The sequence below is a fragment of the Engystomops pustulosus genome, chromosome 9, assembly GCF_040894005.1.
Source record: "Engystomops pustulosus chromosome 9, aEngPut4.maternal, whole genome shotgun sequence".
Lineage (NCBI taxonomy): Eukaryota > Metazoa > Chordata > Amphibia > Anura > Leptodactylidae > Engystomops > Engystomops pustulosus.
This window is the reverse complement of record NC_092419.1, coordinates 103,969,262-103,992,971: the sequence shown is the minus strand read 5'-3', so window position 1 is coordinate 103,992,971 and position 23,710 is coordinate 103,969,262. Positions and strand designations below refer to the sequence as shown.

Genomic DNA, 23,710 nt, shown 5'->3' with positions numbered 1-23,710 from the left:
GTGGTGAATAATCTGTATGTAGTGAGCTTCTCCTAGTGGTGGAGTATAATCTGTATGTAGTGAGCTCACCCTAGCGGTGGAGTATAATTTGTATGTCGTAAGCTCACCCTAGTGCTGGCTATATAATCTGTATCTAGTGAGCTCCCCCTAGTGGTGCCTGTATAACATGTATGTAGTGACCTCCCCCTAGTGGTGTTGTATAATCTGTATGTAGTGAGCTCCCCCTAGTGGTGTTGTATAATCTGTATGTAGTGAACTCCCCCTAGTGGTGGCTGTATATTCTGTATGTGGTGAGATCCCCTTAGTGGTGGCTGTATAATATGTATGTAGTGAGCTCCCCCCAGTGGTGATGTAAAATCTGCATGTAATGAGCTCCCCCTAGTGGTGGTGTATAATCTGTATGTAGTGAGCTCCCCCTAGTGGTGTTGTATAATCTGTATGTAGTGAGCTCCCCCTATTGGTGTATGTAATGAGCTCCCCCTAGTGTTGTTGTATAATCTGTATGTAGTGAGCTCCCCCTATTGGTGATGTATAATCTGTATGAAGTGATCTCCCCCAAGTGGTGGCTATATAATCTATATTTAGTGATCTCCTCTTAGTGGTGGCTGTATAATCTGTATGTAGTGATCTCCCCCTAGTGGTGACTGTATAATCTATATGTAGTGAGCTCCCCCTAGTGGTGGTGTATAATCTGTATGTAGTGATCTCCTCCAAGTGGTGGCTGTATAATCTTTGTGTAGTGATCTCCTCCTAGTGGTGGCTGTATAATCTGTATGTACTGAGCTCCCCGAAGTGGTGTTGTATAATCTGTATGTAGTGAGCTCACCCTAGTGTTGGCTATATAATCTGTATCTAGTGAGCTCCGCCTAGTGGTGTCGGTATAATATTTATGTAGTGACCTCCCCCTAGTGGTGGTGTATAATCCGTATATAGTGAGCTCCCCCTAGTGGGAGATGTATAATCTGTATGTAGTGATCTCCTCCTAGTAGTGGTGTATAATATGTATGTAGTGATCTCCCCCTAGTTGTGGAGTATAATCTGTATTTAGTGAGCTCCTCCTAGTGGTGGAGTATAATCTGTATGTAGTGAGCTCATCCTAGTGCTGGCTATATAATCTGTATGTATTGAGCTCCCCTTATAGGTGATGTATAATCTGTATGAAGTGATCTCCCCCAAGTGGTGGCTGCATAATCTATATGTAGTGATCTCCTCTTAGTGTTGGCTGTATAATCTGTATGTAGTGATCTCCCCCAAGTGGTGGCTGTATAATCTATATGTAGTGATCTACTCCTAGTGGTGGCTGTATAATCTGTATGTAGTGATCTCCCCCTAGTGGTGACTTTATAATCTGTATGTAGTGAGCTCCCCCTAGTGGTGGTGTATAATCTGTATGTAATGATCTCCTTCTAGTGGTGGCTGTATAATCTGTGTGTAGTGATCTCCTCCTAGTGGAGGCTGTATAATCTTTATATATTGAGCTCCCCCTAGTGGTGCCTGTATAACATGTATGTAGTGACCTCCCCCTAGTGGTGGTGTATAATCTGTATGTAGTGAGCTCCCCCTAGTGGTGGTGTATAATCTGTATGTAGTGATCTCCCCCTAGTGGTGGTGTATAATCTGTATGTAGTGACCTACCCCTAATGGTGGTGTATAATCTGTATGTGGTGAGCTCCCCTTAGTGGTGGCTGTATAATCTGTATGTAATGAGCTCCCCCTAGTGGTGTTGTATAATCTGTATGTAGTGAGCTCCCCCTAGTGGTGGTGTATAATCTGTATGTAGTGATCTCCCCCTAGTGGTGGTGTATAATCTGTATGTAGTGACCTCCCTCTATTGGTGATGTACAATCTGTATGAAGTGGTCTCCCCCAAGTGGTGGCTGTATAATCTATATGTAGTGATCTCCCCCTAGTGGTGACTGTATAATCTATATGTAGTGAGCTCCCCCTATTGGTAAATGTATAATCTATATGTAGTGATCTCCCCCTAGTGGTGACTGTATAATCTATATGTAGTGATCTCCTCCTAGGGAAGGCTGTATAATCTGTATGTAGTGATCTCCCTCTAGTGGTGGTGTATAATCTGTATGTAGTGCTCTCCCCCTAGTGGTGGTGTTTAATCTGTATGTACTGAGCTTCCCCTAGTGGTGGAGTATAATCTTTATGTAGTGAGCTCACCCTAGTGCTGGCTATATAATCTGTATCTAGTGAGCTCCCCCTAGTGGTGCCGGTATAATATGTATGTAGTGACCTCCCCCTAGTGGTGGTGTATAATCTGTATATAGTGACCTCCCCCTAGTGGGAAATGTATAATCTATAGGTAGTGATCCCCCCTAGTGGTGGTGTATAATCTGTATATAGTGAGATCCCCCTAGTAGTGGTATATAATCTGTATGTAATGAGCTCCCCCTAGTGGTGGTGTATAATCTGTATGTAGTGAGCTCCCCCTAATGGTGGCTTTATAATCTGTATGTAGTGATCTCCTCCTAGTGGTGGCTGTATAATCTGCATATAGTGAGCTCCACCTAGTGGTGGCTTAATAATCTGTGATGTATAATCTGTATGTGGTGAGCTCCCAGTAGTGGTGGTGTATAATTTCTATGTAGTGAGCTCCCCCTAGTGGGAGATGTATAATCTGTATGTAGTGAGCTCCCCCTAGTGGTGGTGTATAATCTTTAAATAGTGAGCACCCCCTAGTGGTGGATGTATAATCTGTATGTAGTGATCTCCTCCTAGTGGTGGTGCATAATCTGTATGTAGTGAGCTCCTCCTAGTGGTGGTGTATAATCTGTATGACCTCCTCCTAGTGGTGGTGCATAATCTGTATGTAGTGATCTCCTCCTAGTGGTGGTGTATAATGTGTATGTAGTGATCTCCCCCTAGTGGTGGAGTATAATCTTTATATAGGGATCTCCCCCTAGTGGTGGTGTATAATGTGTATGTAGTGATCTCTCCCTAGTGGTGGTGTATAATCTGTATGTAGTGATCTCCCCCTAGTGGTGGTGTATAATCTGTATGTAGTGAGCTCCCCCTAGTGGTGGTGTATAATCTGTATGTAGTGCTCTCCCCCCAGAGGTGGTGTATAATCTGTATGTAGTGACCTCCCCCTAATGGTGGTGTATAAACTGTATGTAGTGAGCTCCCACTAGTGGTGGTGTATAATGTGTATGTAGTGATCTCCCCCCAGTGGTGGAGTATAACCTGTATGTAGTGAGCTCCACCTAGTGGTAGTGTATAATCTGTATGTAGTGATCTCCCCCTAGTGATGGTGTATAATCTGTAAGTAGTAATCTCCCCCTAGTGGTGACTATATAATCTGTTTGTAGTGAGCTCCCCATAGTGGTGGTTTATAATCTGTATGTAGTGATCTCCTCCAAGTGGTGGCTGTATAATCTGTATGTAGTGATTTCCTCCTAGTTGTGGTGAATTATCTGTATGTAGTGAGCTTCTCCTAGTGGAGGAGTATAATCTGTATGTAGTGAGCTCACCCTAGTGGTGGAGTATAATTTGTATGTCGTAAGCTCACCCTAGTGCTGGCTATATAATCTGTATCTAGCGAGCTCCCCCTAGTGGTGCCTGTATAACATGTATGTAGTGACCTCCCCCTAGTGGTGGTGTATAATCTGTATGTAGTGAGCTCCCCCTAGTGGTGTTGTATAATCTGTATGTAGTGAACTCCCCGTAGTGGTGGCTATATATTCTGTATGTGGTGAGCTCCCCTTAGTGGTGGCTGTATAATATGTATGTAGTGAGCTCCCCCCAGTGGTGATGTAAAATCTGCATGTAATGAGCTCCCCCTAGTGGTGGTGTATAATCTGTATGTAATGAGCTCCCCCTAGTGGTGTTGTATAATCTGTATGTAGTGAGCTCCCCCTATTGGTGTATGTAATGAGCTCCCCCTAGTGTTGTTGTATAATCTGTATGTAGTGAGCTCCCCCTATTGGTGATGTATAATCTGTATGAAGTGATCTCCCCCAAGTGGTGGCTATATAATCTATATTTAGTGATCTCCTCTTAGTGGTGGCTGTATAATCTGTATGTAGTGATCTCCCCCTAGTGGTGACTGTATAATCTATATGTAGTGAGCTCCCCCTAGTGGTGGTGTATAATCTGTATGTAGTGATCTCCTCCAAGTGGTGGCTGTATAATCTGTGTGTAGTGATCTCCTCCTAGTGGTGGCTGTATAATCTGTATGTACTGAGCTCCCCCTAGTGGTGTTGTATAATTTGTATGTAGTGAGCTCACCCTAGTGTTGGCTATATAATCTGTATCTAGTGAGCTCCGCCTAGTGGTGTCGGTATAATATGTATGTAGTGACCTCCCCCTAGTGGTGGTGTATAATCCGTATATAGTGAGCTCCCCCTAGTGGGAGATGTATAATCTGTATGTAGTGATCTCCTCCTAGTGGTGGTGTATAATATGTCAGTAGTGATCTCCCCCTAGTTGTGGAGTATAATCTGTATTTAGTGAGCTCCTCCTAGTGGTGGAGTATAATCTGTATGTAGTGAGCTCATCCTAGTGCTGGCTATATAATCTGTATGTATTGAGCTCCCCTTATAGGTGATGTATAATCTGTATGAAGTGATCTCCCCCAAGTGGTGGCTGCATAATCTATATGTAGTGATCTCCTCTTAGTGTTGGCTGTATAATCTGTATGTAGTGATCTCCCCCAAGTGGTGGCTGTATAATCTATATGTAGTGATCTCCTTCTAGTGGTGGCTGTATAATCTGTGTGTAGTGATCTCCTCCTAGTGGAGGCTGTATAATCTTTATATATTAAGCTCCCCCTAGTGGTGCCTGTATAACATGTATGTAGTGACCTCCCCCTAGTTGTGGTGTATAATCTGTATGTAGTGAGCTCCCCCTAGTGGTGGTGTATAATCTGTATGTAGTGATCTCCCCCTAGTGGTGGTGTATAATCTGTATGTAGTGACCTCCCCCTAATGGTGGTGTATAATCTGTATGTGGTGAGCTCCCCTTAGTGGTGGCTGTATAATCTGTATGTAATGAGCTCCCCCTAGTGGTGTTGTATAATCTGTATGTAGTGAGCTCCCTCTATTGGTGATGTACAATCTGTATGAAGTGGTGTCCCCCAAGTGGTGGCTGTATAATCTATATGTAGTGATCTCCTCTTAGTGGTGGCTGTATAATCTATATGTAGTGATCTCCCCCTAGTGGTGACGGTATAATCTATATGTAGTGAGCTTCCCCTATTGGTAAATGTATAATCTATATGTAGTGATCTCCCCCTAGTGGTGACTGTATAATCTATATGTAGTGATCTCCTCCTAGGGGTGGCTGTATAATCTGTATGTAGTGATCTCCCTCTAGTGGTGGTGTATAATCTGTATGTAGTGCTCTCCCCCTAGTGGTGGTGTTTAATCTGTATGTACTGAGCTTCCCCTAGTGGTGGAGTATAATCTTTATGTAGTGAGCTCACCCTAGTGCTGGCTATATAATCTGTATCTAGTGAGCTCCCCCTAGTGGTGCCGGTATAATATGTATGTAGTGACCTCCCCCTAGTGGTGGTGTATAATCTGTATACAGTGAGATCCCCCTAGTAGTGGTATATAATCTGTATGTAATGAGCTCCCCCTAGTGGTGGTGTATAATCTGTATGTAGTGAGCTCCCCCTACTGGTGATTGTATAATCTGTATGTAGCGATCTCCCGCTAGTCTTGGCTGTAAAGTCTGTATGTAGTGAGCTCCCCCTAGTGGTGGCTGTATAATCTGCACATAGTGAGCTCCACCTAGTGGTGGTTTAATAATCTGTGATGTATAATCTGTATGTGGTGAGCTCCCAGTAGTGGTGGTGTATAATTTCTATGTAGTGAGCTCCCCCTAGTGGGAGATGTATAATCTGTATGTAGTGAGCTCCCCCTAGTGGTGGTGTATAATCTTTAAATAGTGAGCACCCCCTAGTGGTGGATGTATAATCTGTATGTAGTGATCTCCTCCTAGTGGTGGTGCATAATCTGTATGTAGTGAGCTCCTCCTAGTGGTGGTGTATAATCTGTATGACCTCCTCCTAGTGGTGGTGTATAATCTGTATGTAGTGAGCTCCCACTAGTGGTGGTGTATAATCTGTATGTAGTGATCTCCTCCTAGTGGTGGTGTATAATGTGTATGTAGTGATCTCCCCCTAGTAGTGGTGTATAATCTTTATATAGGGATCTCCCCCTAGTGGTGGTATATAATGTGTATGTAGTGATCTCTCCCTAGTGGTGGTGTATAATCTTTATGTAGGGATCTCCCCCTAGTGGTGGTGTATAATCTGTATGTAGTGATCTCCCCCTAGTGGTGACTGTATAATGTGTATGTAGTGATCTCTCCCTAGTGGTGGTCTATAATGTGTATGTAGTGATCTCCCCCTAGTGTTGGTATTTAATCTGTATGTAGTGAGCTCCCCCTAGTGGTGGTGTATAATCTGTATGTAGTGCTCTCCCCCTAGTGGTGGTGTATAATCTGTATGACCTCCTCCTAGTGGTGGTGTATAATCTGTATGTAGTGAGCTCCCACTAGTGGTGGTGTATAATCTGTATGTAGTGATCTCCCCCTAGTGGTGGTGTATAATCTGTATGTAGTGACCTCCCCCTAATGGTGGTGTATAATCTGTATGAAGTGAGCTCCCACTAGTGGTGGTGTATAATGTGTATGTAGTGATCTCCCGCTAGTGGTGGTGTATAATCGGTAAGTAGTGAGCTCCCCCTAGTGGTGGTGTATAATCTGTATGTAGTGATCTCCCCCTAGTGGTGGTGTATAATCTGTATGTAGTGATCTCCCCCTAGTGGTGGTGTATAATCTGTATGTAGTGACCTCCCCCTAATGGTGGTGTATAATCTGTATGTAGTGAGCTCCCACTAGTGGTGGTGTATAATGTGTATGTAGTGATCTCCCGCTAGTGGTGTTGTATAATCTGTATGTAGTGATCTCCCCATAGTGGTGATGTATAATCTGTATGTAGTGATCTCCTCCTAGTGGAGGCTGTATAATCTGTATGTATTGAGCTCCCCCTAGTGGTGTTGTATAATCTGTATGTAGTGAGCTCCCCCTAGTGGTGGCTGTATAATATGTATGTAGTGAGCTCCCCCTAATGGTGTTGTATAATCTGTTTGTAGTGACCTCCCCCTAGTGGTGGTGTATAATCTGTGTGTAGTGAGCTCTCCCTAGTGGTGTTGTATAATCTGTATGTAGTGAGCTCCCCCTAGTGGTGGCTTTATAATCTGTATGTGGTGAGCTCCCCTTAGTGGTGGCTGTATAATATGTATGTATTGAGCTCCCCCTAGTGGTGATGTATAATCTGTATGTAATGAGCTCCCCCTAGTGGTGTTGTATAATCTGTATGTAGTGAGCTCCCCCTAGTGGTGGTGTATACTCTGTATGTAGTGAGCTCCCCCTAGTGGTGGCTGTATAATCTGTATGTAGTGATCTCCCCCTAGTGGTGACTGTATAATCTATATGTAGTGATCTCCTCCTAGTGGTGGCTGTATAATCTGTATGTATTGAGCTCCCCCTAGTGTTGATGTATAATCTGTATGTAATGAGCTCCCCCTAGTGGTGTTGTATAATCTGTATGTAGTGAGCTCCCCCTAGTGGTGGTGTATACTCTGTATGTAGTGAGCTCCCCCTAGTGGTGGCTGTATAATCTGTATGTAGTGATCTCCCCCTAGTGGTGACTGTATAATCTATATGTAATGATCTCCTCCTAGTGGTGTCTGTATAATATGTATGTATTGAGCTCCCCCTAGTGGTGATGTATAATCTGTATGTAATGAGCTCCCCCTAGTGGTGTTGTATAATCTGTATGTAGTGAGCTCCCCCTAGTGGTGGTGTATAATCTGTATGTAGTGCTCTCCCCCTAGTGGTGGTGTATAATCTGTATGACCTCCTCCTAGTGGTGGTGTATAATCTGTATGTAGTGACCTCCCCCTAGTGGTGGTGTATAATCTGTATGTAGTGAGCTCCCACTAGTGGTGGTGTATAATCTGTATGTAGTGAGCTCCCCCTAGTGGTGGTGTATAATCTGTATGTAGTGATCTCCCCCTAGTGGTGGTGTATAATCTGTATGTAGTGACCTCCCCCTAATGGTGGTGTATAATCTGTATGTAGTAAGCTCCCCCTAGTGGTGGTGTATAATCTGTATGTAGTGATCTCCCCCTAGTGGTGGTGTATAATCTGTATGTAGTGAGCTCCCACTAGTGGTGGTGTATAATGTGTATGTAGTGATCTCCCGCTAGTGGTGGTGTATAATCTGTATGTAGTGAGCTCCCCCTAGTGGTGGTGTATAATCTGTATGTAGTGATCTCCCCTTAGTGGTGGTGTATAATCTGTATGTAGTGACCTCCCCCTAATGGTGGTGTATAATCTGTATGTAGTGAGCTCCCACTAGTGGTGGTGTATAATGTGTATGTAATGATCTCCCGCTAGTGGTGTTGTATAATCTGTATGTAGTGATCTCCCCCTAGTGGTGACGTATAATCTGTATGTAGTGATCTCCTCCTAGTGGAGGCTGTATAATCTGTATGTATTGAGCTCCCCCTAGTGGTGCCTGTATAACATGTATGTAGTGACCTCCCCCTAGTGGTGGCTGTATAATATGTATGTAGTGAGCTCCCCCTAGTGGTGGTGTATAATCTGTGTGTAGTGAGCTCCCCCTAGTGGTGTTGTATAATCTGTATGTAGTGAGCTCCCCCTGGTGGTGGCTGTATAATCTGTATGTGGTTAGCTCCCCTTAGTGGTGGCTGTATAATATGTATGTATTGAGCTCCCCCTAGTGGTGATGTATAATCTGTATGTAATGAGCTCCCCCTAGTGGTGTTGTATAATCTGAATGTAGTGAGCTCCCCCTAGTGGTGGTGTATACTCTGTATGTAGTGAGCTCCCCCTAGTGGTGTTGTATAATCTGTATGAAGTGATCTCCCCCAAGTGGTGGCTGTATAATCTATATGTAGTGATCTCCTCTTAGTGGTGGCTGTATAATCTGTATGTAGTGATCTCCCCCTAGTGGTGACTGTATAATCTATATGTAGTGATCTCCTCCTAGTGGTGGTGTATAATCTGTATGTAGTACTCTCCCCCTAGTGGTGGTGTTTTATCTGTATGTACTGAGCTCCCCCTAGTGGTGGAGTATAATCTGTATGTAGTGAGCTCACCCTAGTGCTGGCTATATAATCGGTATCTAGTGAGCTCCCCTGAGTGGTGCCGGTATAATATGTATGTAGTGACCTCCCCCTAGTGGTGGTGTATAATCTGTATATAGTGAGATCCCCCTAGTAGTGGTATATAATCTGTATGTAATGAGCTCCCCCTAGTGGTGGTGTATAATCTGTATGTAGTGATCTCCTCCTAGTGGTGGTGTATAATCTGTAAATAGTGAGCTCCCCCTTCTGGTGATTGTATAATCTGTATGTAGTGATCTCCCGCTAGTCTTGGCTGTAAAATCTGTATGTAGTGAGCTCCCCCTAGTGGTGGCTTTATAATCTGTATGTAGTGATCTCCTCCTAGTAGTGGCTGTATAATCTGCATATAGTGAGCTCCACCTAGTGGTGGCTTAATAATCTGTATGTAGTGATCTCCTCCTAGTGGTGATGTATAATCTGTATGTGGTGATCTCCCCCTAGTGGTGGTGTATAATCTTTAAGTAGTGAGCACCTCCTACTGGTGGATGTATAATCTGTATGTAGTGTTCTCCCCCTAGTTGTGGTGTATAATCTGTATGTAGTGATCTCCTCCTAGTGGTGGTGTATAATCTGTATGTAGTGAGCTCCTCCTAGTTTTGGTGTATAATCTGTATGTAGTGACCTCCTCCTAGTGGTGGTGTATAATCTGTATGTAGTGAGCTCCCACTAGTGGTGGTGTATAATCTGTATGTAGTGATCTCCTCCTAGTGGTGGTGTATAATGTGTATGTAGTGATCTCCCCCTAGTGGTGGTGTATAATCTGTATGTAGTGATCTCTCCCTAGTGGTGGTGTATAATCTGTATGTAGTGACCTCCCCCTAGTGGTGGTGTATAATCTGTATGTAGTGAGCTCCCACTAGTGGTGTTGTATAATCTGTATGTAGTGAGCTCCCACTAGTGGTGGTGTATAATCTGTATGTAGGGAGCTCCCCCTAGTGGTGGTGTATAATCTGTATGTAGTGACCTCCCCCTAATGGTGGTGTATAATCTGTATGTAGTGAGCTCCCCCTAGTGGTGGTGTATAATCTGTATGTAGTGATCTCCCCCTAGTGGTGGTGTATAATCTGTATGTAGTGAGCTCCCACTAGTGGTGGTGTATAATCTGTATGTAGTGAGCTCCCCCTAGTGGTGGTGTATAATCTGTATGTAGTGATCTCCCCCTAGTGGTGGTGTATAATCTGTATGTAGTGACCTCCTCCTAATGGTGGTGTATAATCTGTATGTAGTGAGCTCCCCCTAGTGGTGGTGTATAATCTGTATGTAGTGACCTCCCCCTAGTGGTGGTGTATACTCTGTATGTAGTGAGCTCCCCCTAGTGGTGGTGTATAATCTGTATGTAGTGATCTCCCCCTAGTGGTGGTGTATAATGTGTATGTAGTGAGCTCCCCCTAGTGGTGGTGTATAATGTGTATGTAGTGATCTCCCCCTAGTGGTGGTGTATAATCTGTATGTAGTGATCTCCTCCTAGTGGTGGTGTATAATCTGTATGTAGTGATCTCCCGCTAGTGGTGGTGTATAATGTGTATGTAGTGATCTCCCCCTAGTGGTGGTGTATATTCTGTATGTAGTGAGCTCCCCCTAGTGGTGGTATATAATCTGTATGTAGTGAGCTCCTCCTAGTGGTGGTGTATAATGTGTATGTAGTGAGCTCCCCCTAGTGGTGGTGTATAATCTGTATGTAGTCATTTCCCCCTAGTGGTGGTATATAATCTGTATGTAGTGAGCTCCTCCTAGTGGTGGTGTATAATGTGTATGTAGTGATCTCCTCCTAGTGGTGGTGTGTAATCTGTATGTAGTGATCTCCTCCTAGTGGTGGTGTATAATGTGTATGTAGTGATCTCCTCCTAGTGGTGGTGTATAATGTGTATGTAGTGAGCTCCCCCTAGTGGTGGTGTATAATGTGTATGTAGTGATCTCCTCCTAGTGGTGGTGAATAATCTGTATGTAGTGAGCTCCCCCTAGTGGTGGTGTATAATCTGTATGTCGTGATCTCCCCCTAGTGGTGGTGTACAATCTGTATGTAGTGTTGAGCCCCTTTCCCCATGCATTGCAATAAGCAATTGGGAGGTCACAACCAGAAATCTTATAGGGTCCATAAAACCCTTGATTTTTTTTGGCTTAATCTGATTGCAATGCAGAGAAATAACAGTAGGTGGCAGTAGAAGTGCTTGGTAAATCGCATGTGATCCCTTTAATATGTACAGTTTTTTTCTCCTAGGGGGCGCTGTAGAGGTCTGCGGCTGCCATCTCTCCCAGGGTCCTAACTCTCTGCCATGTCAGAGGCCAGTGCCATAAATCTGTTAATGCAATAGCTGAGTGCCAACCAATATGACTGCCATCCAGCTTTCTTAGAACCCTGATAGGTCAATGTGACTTCCAGACAGTGATGTCACTATGCCGCTTGCTTTGTATCTCTGTCTTGTGTCTGTGTCAGTCCTCACTGTAATTCTGGCATTGTGTTCGTGAACCAGAAATCCCTGGATGAGCAGGAGTGCAGAGCAGGGGATTGTGGGAAGTCTTGTGGATATGACACAATGCTATCTGATTGCCGGTTATGCTCGGACATGGTGCGCATCATTGTGTTTGCTCATGGTCCGTGCATGTGATGACTCCCCGAGGACCCCGCTATGGATGATGAGACCAGGGCAAGACCATGTCATCTGAGCCGCTCGTCCATCTTCCCATCATGTCCCGGGACCCCGGATCAATGGACTGGAATCCGACCGCATTGACTCAGCACGGCCGCATGTAACTGTAGTCATTATAGATCTATAGGGAATCCGCCAATCCATGTCTGTTCCTGGAAAAGCTGGGTAATTGTCAATAAATACCGGAAAAGCTGGGTGTTGTAATAGTTGTAAAGCTAAAGCTGTATGGCGCCATATTGTACAATTATTGGTGGTAAACTCATTCAGACTCACTGCTCCGTGTCTTATCACCTCAATAACATGACTTTATAATTTATATACCATATATACTCAAGTATAAGCCTAGTTTTTCAGCACAAAAAATGTGCTGAAAACCCAAACTCGGCTTATACTCGGTTTACCAGGTTTTTGGTTTTACCAGGTAAAATTAGGGGCCTCGGCTTATACTTGGGTCGGCTTATACTCGAGTATATACGGAACATAATAATGCTGCCACAGAGTGTCCAGATAGTACCTGTACAATACTGCTATATAGGCAACACATAACAGTGTCCATCTGTGCTCATATAATATTGCCATACAATGCCCACATAATACTGCCATATAATGCACACATAACACTGCCCTACAGCAGCTAGATGATACCGCCATACAAATACAACATAATACTGCCATATAATGCACACATAACACTGCCCTACAGCAGCTAGATGATACCGCCATACAAATACAACATAACACTGCCCTACAGCACCTAGATGATACCGCCATACAAATACAACATAACACTGACCTACAGCAGCTAGATGATACCGCCATACAAATACAACATAATACTGCCATATAATGCACACATAACACTGCCCTACAGCAGCTAGATGATACTGCCATACAAATACAACATAACACTGCCCTACAGCACCTAGATGATACCGCCATACAAATACAACATAACACTGCCCTACAGCACCTAGATGATACCGCCATACAAATACAACATAATACTGCCATATAATGCACACATAACACTGCCCTACAGCACCTAGATGATACCGCCATACAAATACAACATAATACTGCCATATAATGCACACATAACACTGCCCTACAGCACCTAGATGATACCGCAATACAAATACAACATAACACTGCCCTACAACACCTAGATGATACCGCCATACAAATACAACATAATACTGCCATATAATGCACACATAACACTGCCCTACAGCACCTAGATGATACTGCCATACAAATACAACATAATACTGCCATGTAATGCACCCATAACACTGCCCTACAGTACATAGATGATACCGCCATACAAATACAACATAATACTGCCATATAATGCACACATAACACTGCCCAACAGCACCTAGATGATACCGCAATACAAATACAACATAACACTGCCCTACAACACCTAGATGATACCGCCATACAAATACAACATAATACTGCCATATATTATTCACCTTACAGTGTCTTACAGTGCATAAATGAGAACGACAACAATACCATCATAGTAGTGCCATATAGAGAACCTATAACACTGCCCTACAGCACCTAGATGATACCGCCATACAAATACAACATAATACTGCCATATAATGCACACATAACACTGCCCTACAGCACCTAGATGATACTGCCATACAAATACAACATAATACTGCCATATAATACACACATAACACTGCCCTACAGCACCTAGATGATACTGCCATACAAATACAACATAATACTGCCATATAATACACACATAACACTGCCCAACAGCACCTAGATGATACTGCCATACAAATACAACATAATACTGCCATATAATACACACATAACACTGCCCTACAGCACCTAGATGATACCGCCATACAAATACAACATAATACTGCCATATAATGAACCCATAACACTGCCCTACATTACATAGATGATACCGCCATACAAATACAACATAATACTGCCATATAATGCACACCTAATACTGCCCTACAGCACCTAGATGATACTGCCATACAAATACAACATAATACTGCCATATAATGCACACATAACACTGCCCTACAGCAGCTAGATGATACTGCCATACAAATACAACATAATACTGCCATATAATGCACACATAACACTGCCCTACAGCAGCTAGATGATACTGCCATACAAATACAACATAATACTGCCATATAATGCACACATAACACTGCCCTACAGCAGCTAGATGATACTGCCATACAAATACAACATAATACTGCCATATAGTATGCAACTTACAGTGTCTTACAGTGCATAAATGAGAACTACTACAATACCCATATGTAATACTGCCATATAATACACATATAACACTGCCCTACAGCAGCTAGATTATTCCACCATACAAATGCCACATAATACTTTCATATAGTGAACATTTGAAATATTACACACATAGTCCTGCCACACAGCGAACACATAATAGTGCCCAACCGCACCTAAATAGTTTCACCTCGAAATGCCCACATAATTCTGTACAATACTGTACCTAAATAATATCACCATGCCGCCATATGGTGAACAGCTGACTAAATAATACCGCCTTACACTGCCCCCTAGTGAGCACATAGCAGCACCAATGTAATGGCATAATAACCGCCATATTATACCACAATGATCCCACTATAATACTGTCACACCATACACCAGGCTTGTATAGGGTGTACATATAAGAGCGGCCTATATAATAGTGTAATGAGAGGAGCCGGGCAGGGGGGGGGGGTATTCTGTCCCCGTGGAGGAGGAGATGTGAGGTCGTCTGTCTCCAGGCAGGTCAGCGCTGTGATCTCACATCTGATCCATATTCATGCTATCACCGTGTGCTGTCAGCTTCTATATCAGACCCTTTACACATCCCAGGGCTCCCGCCCCTCCATCCCCCTGATTGGCCCAGGTCCTGGCACATCTGCCATCCTATTGGCCGGCTGGAGCACCTGTCACATGAAAAAGCTCCTTTTATTCAGCCGGAGGAGAAAGAAACAGTCACAAAGCAGAACACGAGGGAGCGAGGCGAGACGGCGAGAAGATGACAGACAAAGGCAATCGCTGACAGCACAGCAGGAGGCCCCAGCGACATACGGAGAGCGCCCCGCGAAGGACTGAACAAGGACGGAGGAGACACAGGATGGCCGAGCCCAGACCCATGGCGTAGACAACATCAGACACGTCTTCTTCTGCGCTGGTGGCTCCTCTGTGACGGTAAGAAGGTCCCCTCCCTGCGTCCTGCCCCTCCGGGGGTCACCACTGCATGCTGTCATGTTATGGGGGGTGACGTCATACGACATACACACTCAACGGAGGTTGTTTTTAACCAAAAATAGCCAAAAGTGATGTGAGATTATTCGCAGTATTAGACGCCCCTACAGACAAGTTTAAAGGAAACACAGGAAAACACTGGATCGATAAAATGGATCCTGCAAATTTTCAAGACGTTTTAATAAATTTTTTTTGAATAATTGATTCCCAAGTTCCAAATTTTAGTACCTGGTGTGTGGGGGGTGGCATGGGGCAACCTTTGTTTATGTTCCAAAACAAAAGACAGTGACACCTGCAGGAAGGTGGGAGTACTGCACACAGGAATGGAAATGGATACAAAGATGAAGTTTGGAAGAACTCTAGTAGGAGCACTCCCAAAAGTTCCCATGTAAGTTTAACTAAGGTGAGGGTTTGTGACACCCCCCATCCCAAGTAATCTGTATATAGTGAGCTCCTCCTAGTGGTGGTGTATAATCTGTATGTAGTGATCTCCCCCTAGTGGCGGTGTATAATCTGTATGTAGTGAGCTCCTCCTAGTGGTGGTGTATAATGTGTATGTAGTGAGCTCCCCCTAGTGGTGGTATATAATCTGTATGTAGTGATCTCCCCCTAGTGGTGATGCATAATCTGCATGTAGTGATCTCCTCCTAGTGGTGGTGTATAATGTGTATGTAGTGATCTCCCCCTAGTGGTGGTGTATAATCTTTATGTAGTGAGCTACACCTAGTGGTGTTGTATAATCTGTATGTAGTGATCTCCACCTAGTGGTGGTGTATAATCTGTATGTAGTGAGCTCCCCCTAGTGGTGGTGTATAATCTGTATGTAGTGAGCTCCCCCTAGTGGTGGTGTATAATCTGTATGTAGTAAGCTCCCCATAGTGGTGGTTTATAATTTCTATGTAGTGATCTCTTCCTAGTGGCGGTGTATAATCTGTATGTAGTGAGCTCCTCCTAGTGGTGGTGTATAATGTGTATGTAGTGAGCTCCCCCTAGTGGTGGTATATAATCTGTATGTAGTGATCTCCCCCTAGTGGTGATGCATAATCTGTATGTAGTGATCTCCTCCTAGTGGTGGTGTATAATCTGTATGTAGTGATCTCCCCCTAGTCGTAGCTGTATAATCTGTATGTAGTGATTTCCTCCTAGTGGTGGCTGTATAATCTGTATGTAGTGAGCTCCCCCTAGTGGTGACTGTATAATCTGTTTATAGTGATATCCCCTAGTGGTGGTGTATAATCTGTATGTAGTGAGGTCCTCCTAGTGGTGGTGTATAATCTGTTTATAGTGATATCCCCCAAGTGGTGGTGTATAATCTGTATGTAGTGAGCTCCCCCTAGTGGTGGTGTATTATCTGTATGTAGTGATCTCCCCCTAGTGGTGGTGTATAATCTGCATGAAATGAGCTCCCCCTAATGGTGATGTATAATCTGTATGTAGTGATCTCCCCCTAGTGGTGGTGTATAATCTGCATGTTGTGAGCTCCTCCTAGTGGTGGTATATAATCGGTATGTAGTGATCTCCTCCTAGTGGGGGTGTATATTCTGTATGTAGTGATCTCCCCCTAGTGGTGGTGTATAATCTGTATGTAGTGATCTCCCCCTAGTGGTGGTGTATAATGTGTATGTAGTGATCTCCTCCTAGTGGTGGTGTATAATCTGTATGTAGTGATCTTCCCCTAGTGGTGGTGTATAATCTGTATGTAGTGATCTTCCCCTAGTGGTGGTGTATAATCTGTATGTAGTGATCTCTCCCTAGTGGTGGTGTATAATCTGTATGTAGTGATCTCCTCCCAGTGGTGGTGTATAATCTGTATGTAGTGATCTCCTCCTAGTGGTGGTGTATAATCTGTATGTAGTGATCTCCCCTTAGTGGTGGTGTATAATCTGTATGTAGTGATCTCCCCCTAGTGGTGGTGTATAATGTGTATGTAGTGATCTCCCCCTAGTGGTGGTGTATAATCTGTATGTAGTGATCTCCCCCTAGTGGTGGTGTATAATCTGTATGTAGTGATCTCCCCCTAGTGGTGGTGTATAATCTGTATGTAGTGATCTCCTCCTAGTGGTGGCTGTATAATCTGTATGTAGTGAGCTCCCCATAGTGGTGACTGTATAATCTGTTTATAGTGATATCCCCTAGTGGTGGTGTATAATCTGTATGTAGTGAGGTCCTCCTAGTGGTGGTGTATAATCTGTTTATAGTGATATCCCCCAAGTGGTGGTGTATAATCTGTATGTAGTGAGCTCCCCCTAGTGGTGGTGTATTATCTGTATGTAGTGATCTCCCCCTAGTGGTGGTGTATAATCTGCATGTAATGAGCTCCCCCTAATGGTGATGTATAATCTGTATGTAGTGATCTCCCCCTAGTGGTGGTGTATAATCTGCATGTTGTGAGCTCCTCCTAGTGGTGGTATATAATCGGTATGTAGTGATCTCCTCCTAGTGGGGGTGTATAATCTGTATGTAGTGATCTCCCCCTAGTGGTGGTGTATAATGTGTATGTAGTGATCTCCTCCTAGTGGTGGTGTATAATCTGTATGTAGTGATCTTCCCCTAGTGGTGGTGTATAATCTGTATGTAGTGATCTCTCCCTAGTGGTGGTGTATAATCTGTATGTAGTGATCTCCCTTTAGTGGTGGTGTATAATCTGTATGTAGGGAACTCCCTTTAGTGGTGCTGTATAATCTGTATGTAGTGAGCTCCCCCTAGTGGTGGTGTATAATCTGTATGTAGTGAGCTCCTCCTATTGGTAGTGTATAATCTGTATGTAGGGAGCTCCTCCTAGTTGTGGTGTATAATCTGTATACAGGGAACTCCCCCTAGCGGTGGCTGTATAATCTCTATGTGAGGAACTACTCCTCCAAATACACAGTGATGTCACAGTACAGGGATAGTACACACAGTGATGTCACAGTACAGAGATAATACACAAAGTAATGTCACAGTACAGGGATAATACACACAGTGATGTCACAGTACAGGGATAATACACACAGTGATGTCACAGTACAGAGATATTACACACAGTGATGTCACAGTACAGGGATAATACACACAGTGATGTCACAGTACAGGGATATTAAACACTGTGAAGTCACAGTACAGGGATATTAAACACTGTGAAGTCACAGTACAGAGATAATACACACAGTGATGTCACAGTACAGGGATAACACACAGTGATGTCACAGTACAGAGATAATACACACAGTGATGTCACAGTACAGAGATAATACACACAGTGATGTCACAGTACAGGGATAATACACACAGTGATGTCACAGTACAGGGATAATACACACAGTGATGTCACAATACAGAGATATTACACACAGTGATGTCACAGTACAGGGATAATACAAAGATGTCACAGTACATGGGTAATACACACAGTGATGTCACAGTACAGGGATAATAGACACTGTGAAGTCACAGTACAGAGATAATACACAAAGTGATGTCACAGTACAGGGATAATACACACAGTGATGTCACAGTACAGAGATAATACACACAGTGATGTCACAGTACAGGGATAATACACACAGTGATGTCACAGTACAGGGATAATACACACTGTGATGTCACAGTACAGGGATAATACACACAGTAATGTCACAGTACAGAGATTTTACACACAGTGATGTCACAGTAAAGGGATAATACACACAGTGATGTCACAGTACAGGGATAATACACACAGTGATGTCACAGTACAGGGATAATACACACAGTAATGTCACAGTACAGGGATAACACACACAGTGATGTCACAGTACAGGGATAATACACACTGTGATGTCACAGTACAGGGATAATACACACAGTAATGTCACAGTACAGGGATAAGACACACAGTGATGTCACAGTACAGGGATAATACACACTGTGATGTCACAGTACAGGAATAATACACACAGTGATGTCACAGTACAGGGATAATACATACAGTGATGTCACAGTACAGGAATAATACACACAGTGATGTCACAGTACAGGGATAATACACACAGTGATGTCACAGTACAGGGATAATACACACAGTGATGTCCCAGTACAGAGATAATATACACACAGTGATGTCACAGTACAGGGATAATACACACAGTGATGTCACAGTACAGGGATAATACACACAGTGATGTCACAGTACAGGGATAATACACACAGTGATGTCACAGTACAGGGATAATACACACAGTGATGTCTCAGTACAGAGATAATATACACACAGTGATGTCACAGTACAGGGATAATACACACAGTGATGTCACAGTACAGGGATAATACACACAGTGATGTCGCAGTACAGGGATAATACACACTGTGCAAGACCCCATTATCAAATCGCACCCCAGCACCATTTTTTTGGTGTGACCATGAGCCAATGGTCCCCATCATCCGGCCTGAGTGGGGGAGCTGTCCCCGGTGCTGAAGCTGCATGAATACCCTGCAGACAGGCTATGGGGGGCACCGGAGACATACAGGGGAAACATCCGGAGAATACCAACATAAATAATGGGATACGTGGGGTAACTCCTACGTGTATGGCCCTTTAAATCACATGACATGCGTCATCTCCGCCAAAAACATGGAGGATGTTTGATGTGTATAATTGCAACATGGCTGATAACAGAGAGCAGTAGACCACAGCTTAGTGTGACACACACAGAATTCTGAAGTAACGTCCCTCTAAACGGTTTCTTTCACAATTCCTTCTCCTAACATGCTGTCACATGGTGCTTCCGAATCCCTCCTTTAGGAAAATGACAAGATGGCGGAGGGGTGGATTTCCTAATGGCGCAGTTCCCTCGACACACAACAAACTCAGCACTGCTTCATCCATATGCATTTATGTCAGTGCGTCGGGGGGTGCAGTGGAGCGAAGCAGCGGCACGCGCAGGGTTAATTACGAGCCTTCATCCTCCTGTCATTGGGAGAAAGCGCACCGCGTGTTGCTATGGCAACATCTTAGTGCGAGCAAAATAGAGAGCGTAGGAGACGAGGCTTAAGATGGGGATACAAATGAGAGGGGATGGCGGGAGAACAGGCGGAGAGGGACCGGCGTGAGGTGGAGGCAAGAAGAAAGGGATCAAGGATTTGTATTGATAGGGGGGCGAGTGCCAAGATGGAGGATGAGGGAGAACAGACGGGGGAGGGGCAGCCGCTTCACTAAATCAACAGCTCAGGCCTGGAAATCAGAAGATTTTGTGGCGTTGTGGAAAAATCTGAGAACACGGATTTAAAATGTATCCCATAAAACAATAATATATCCCATATAGACTGATTTATCATCGGTATCTATGGACAGTACAGCATTTACCCATAGCAACCAATCGGGAAGCAGCTTTAATCTCCCAACTCGCCTTTGGCAAATGAGAGCTGGAATCTGATAGGTTGTTTGGAAAATTAAACCTAAATCCTGATTGGTTGTTATGGACAAAGGCTCCTTTGATACCAAATGTTTATTGACACGAGTTAAAGGCGCCCGAAAATTTCTAGAACTTAGCGGTCTGAAAGGGGCGGGACATATGTTTTTCTTGGGGCGGGGCTTTGAACCTTCAACCTTTCAAACCTTGGAGTGCTCCTTTAAGGGGATTTTCCTGTGAAATATTAGCTGGTTATGACTTTTAAAGGCATTTGACTTGCCAGTAAGAATGCATTGTCCACAAGGGGCACAAAGATGGCGCTAACTCCAGGGTCCTGAGACGTGAGGCGGCCCGGAGGTCACACAAGACGACACTAGTTATACATATTAGACATTTGGTAGTCTACAACATATTGACTATCGCTATTCCTTCAGGTCATTCCTCATCCTTCTTCTTGTCTCCTTACAGATCTGTCTTCCCACAACGGGCTCATTGTCTTCTGGATCTCCTCCACCATGCCTCATATCTGTTCCTTCAGGATGAAGAGACCACTTCAATGGACTGAGCTTTGGGCCCTTCTCTTCATTTGCCAGTCATTGTACATTTCCAGCCTGGCATTCTGTCCTCCCCAATGTGTGTGTGAGACTAGGCCCTGGTTCACACCACAGTCCGTGTACCATGAAGCAAAGACAGTGGACTGCAATGACCTTCTACTGACTCACATACCAGAAAATATCTCTATCGACACCCAAGTGCTTCTTCTCCAGAGTAATAAGATATCACACATGGGTTGGGAACTTCAAGATCTGGTCAACCTTACTGAACTTGATCTGTCTCAAAACCACTTTCAGAGCATCCAGGATTTAATTGTGTCCAACCTGTCACATCTCATTACTCTTTATCTAGAGGAGAATCAGCTCACGGAGCTGCCGGACTACTGCCTCAAAGATCTAGAGAGCCTAGAAGAGTTATACATCAATCACAATCAGATTAATTATATCGGACCCCGGGCCTTTGCTGGCTTGGGAAAACTTCTGAGACTCCATCTCAATGCCAACCGTCTACGCTTCATCGATTCCACATGGTTTGAAGACCTTCCGAACCTAGAGATACTTATGATAGGAGAGAACCCGGTGAGTGCTCTTCAAAACTTGAATTTTCAACCACTTGGCCGTTTGCACAGTCTTGTACTAGCGGGGATGGAACTCAACCAGATTCCAGAAAATGCCTTTTTTGGTTTGGACTACCTTGAAAGCCTTTCATTTTTTGATAATCGTCTTAATTCTGTCCCTAAGGAGGCACTGAAGCACTTGAAACTCCTGAAATTCTTGGACCTAAACAAGAACCCCATAAGTAGAATTCGGACTGGAGATTTTAAAGACATGCCTCACCTTGAGGAACTCAGCCTGAATTCGATGGAGGATCTAGAACGTGTGGAAGCTGAAGCCTTCCAAGACCTGCCCGAGCTTATTAAATTAGAAATTTTCAACAATCCTAGGTTGACCTATCTGGACCCTGGTGCCTTTGGACCTAATGTTAGTGCTTTGAAGACTTTACTTCTTAGCAATAATCGATTGGCATTAATACCGCTTAAAGTATTCCAGACACTACCGGGATTATCCGAGATCAGCTTATACAGTAATCCTCTGCGCTGTGATTGCCAGAACAACTGGAAGGGACTTTCATCAGTTCAGCTGATAGAAGCCCAGGCCACACTCTGTACCAGCCCACCTCTGGTCAGTGGCCACCTCTTCCAAGAAATTCAAGGACAAGCTTGGCTAAGCCGATGTCCTCCACTGATAGATGAACATTCCTTCCCATCTCGGCTTCACCTATCCAAACACCAGCTGGTGACTCTCAATTGCCAAGCCAGTGGTCATCCAAAGCCAGAAATATATTGGATAACTCCCCACGGAGAGAGAATAACTGGAGGAACAGGTAGAGTTCGAATATTGCCCGAGGGCTCCCTGGAGATTTTGGATGCCACAGAAGAAGATTCGGGGTCATACATGTGCCAAATGTGGAACTCAGATGGAACAGATAGTAAAAGCGTTGTCATCTTCATCAATGGGACTGAGGAGCAGGAGTTCACATCTCTTTCCATAGTCACCAAGAAGGTTCACTCAAATTTCGTTGTGGTGGAGTGGAAGATGTTGGGTGGACCGGCCAATGCTCCCAATGTCCTCGTCCCAGCCCTATGGACTTCTGCAACCATGAGGATACACAACCCACATATCAGTTACACCGCTAAAGTTCCTCTAGATATACAAGAGTATAACCTTACACATCTGCAGCCAGCCACCAAGTATGAGGTCTGCTTCACTGTGTCATCTCTATCCCGGTCAAGCCAACAGTCTTGTCTCAACGTCACCACTAAAGACGCTTCATTCTCCGTGACCACAGTTGGTCGACCGGTCAGTATTGCCCTCTCAGCAGCTCTAGGCTCGCTCATTGCTGGACTGTGCATGGCTGCTGTCATTGTATATGCTGGACATCACCTCCGTTATAAAAGCTGCGGACATTCTCTAAAAAAGTACATGCAGCGGGCCTCGTTCATCCCCCTCAATGAGTTCTACCCCCCGCTCATCAGCCTTTGGGAAGCAGAAGTGGAAAAGGAGAAGGAGAGCAGCTTGGAACAACCTGTCTTGGTGCCACCTCAAGAAGATAAGACGTTTCCCACTGTGGTTCAGATCGATACATCAAAGACTTACATGTGGCAGCCTTAAGCCCCCCCCCCTTGACATCATGAACTGGACATTGGGCCCCCCCCCCAAATTTCACGCGTAGAAAATGTTCCTGTCTTAGAAATTTTTGTACCAGCAGATACGACGTGACGTTGGTGACATTAGCACAATTCTGCCCATCGGACATTGGGACAATCTTTGGGTTTGTTTCTGTTTTTGGGTTGACCTCCATTACCAGCTTTTAAGTAAAATGGCAACCATTTATACTTCACGTGTCTTTCATGAAAAACTGTCAATAAGAAGGAATTTTGGAAGTTCACACCCGTCTGCAGTCTGGTGATTTTTCCATTTTGCTTAGAATTTTGAGGTCTTTGAGTTAAAGGGGTTTTCCAGTTTCTTGATGTTGATGGCCTATCCATAAGATAGGTCATCAATATCAAATCAGACGATCAAGGCCCCCTCTGATCAACGGATTATGGATTAATACTGATAACAAAACTGGAAGAACAGCTCCAATGTCTGTGTGGTGGCTAGTTTTGGTCACTG

General features: G+C 44.1%; 1 protein-coding gene across 3 annotated transcripts in view; it reads left to right on the top strand.

Annotated features, from left to right (window-relative positions):
• Positions 1 to 23,483, top strand: part of LOC140077714 (leucine-rich repeat neuronal protein 1-like) — a 107,848-nt gene extending 84,365 nt beyond the window's left edge. Inside the window, exons 1-2 of one of the 3 annotated variants that reach the window (XM_072125111.1) lie at positions 14,771 to 15,057; positions 20,949 to 23,483. In XM_072125111.1, the coding sequence (XP_071981212.1) occupies positions 20,996 to 23,206 (2,211 nt within the window). In that variant the 5' untranslated portion in view covers positions 14,771 to 15,057; positions 20,949 to 20,995 and the 3' untranslated portion in view covers positions 23,207 to 23,483. Of the gene's footprint in view, positions 1 to 14,770; positions 15,058 to 20,100; positions 20,189 to 20,948 lie in introns of those variants that run through there. The other 2 variants (XM_072125112.1, XM_072125110.1) reach the window with 2 other exon arrangements.
• Positions 23,484 to 23,710: the final 227 nt, after the last annotated feature.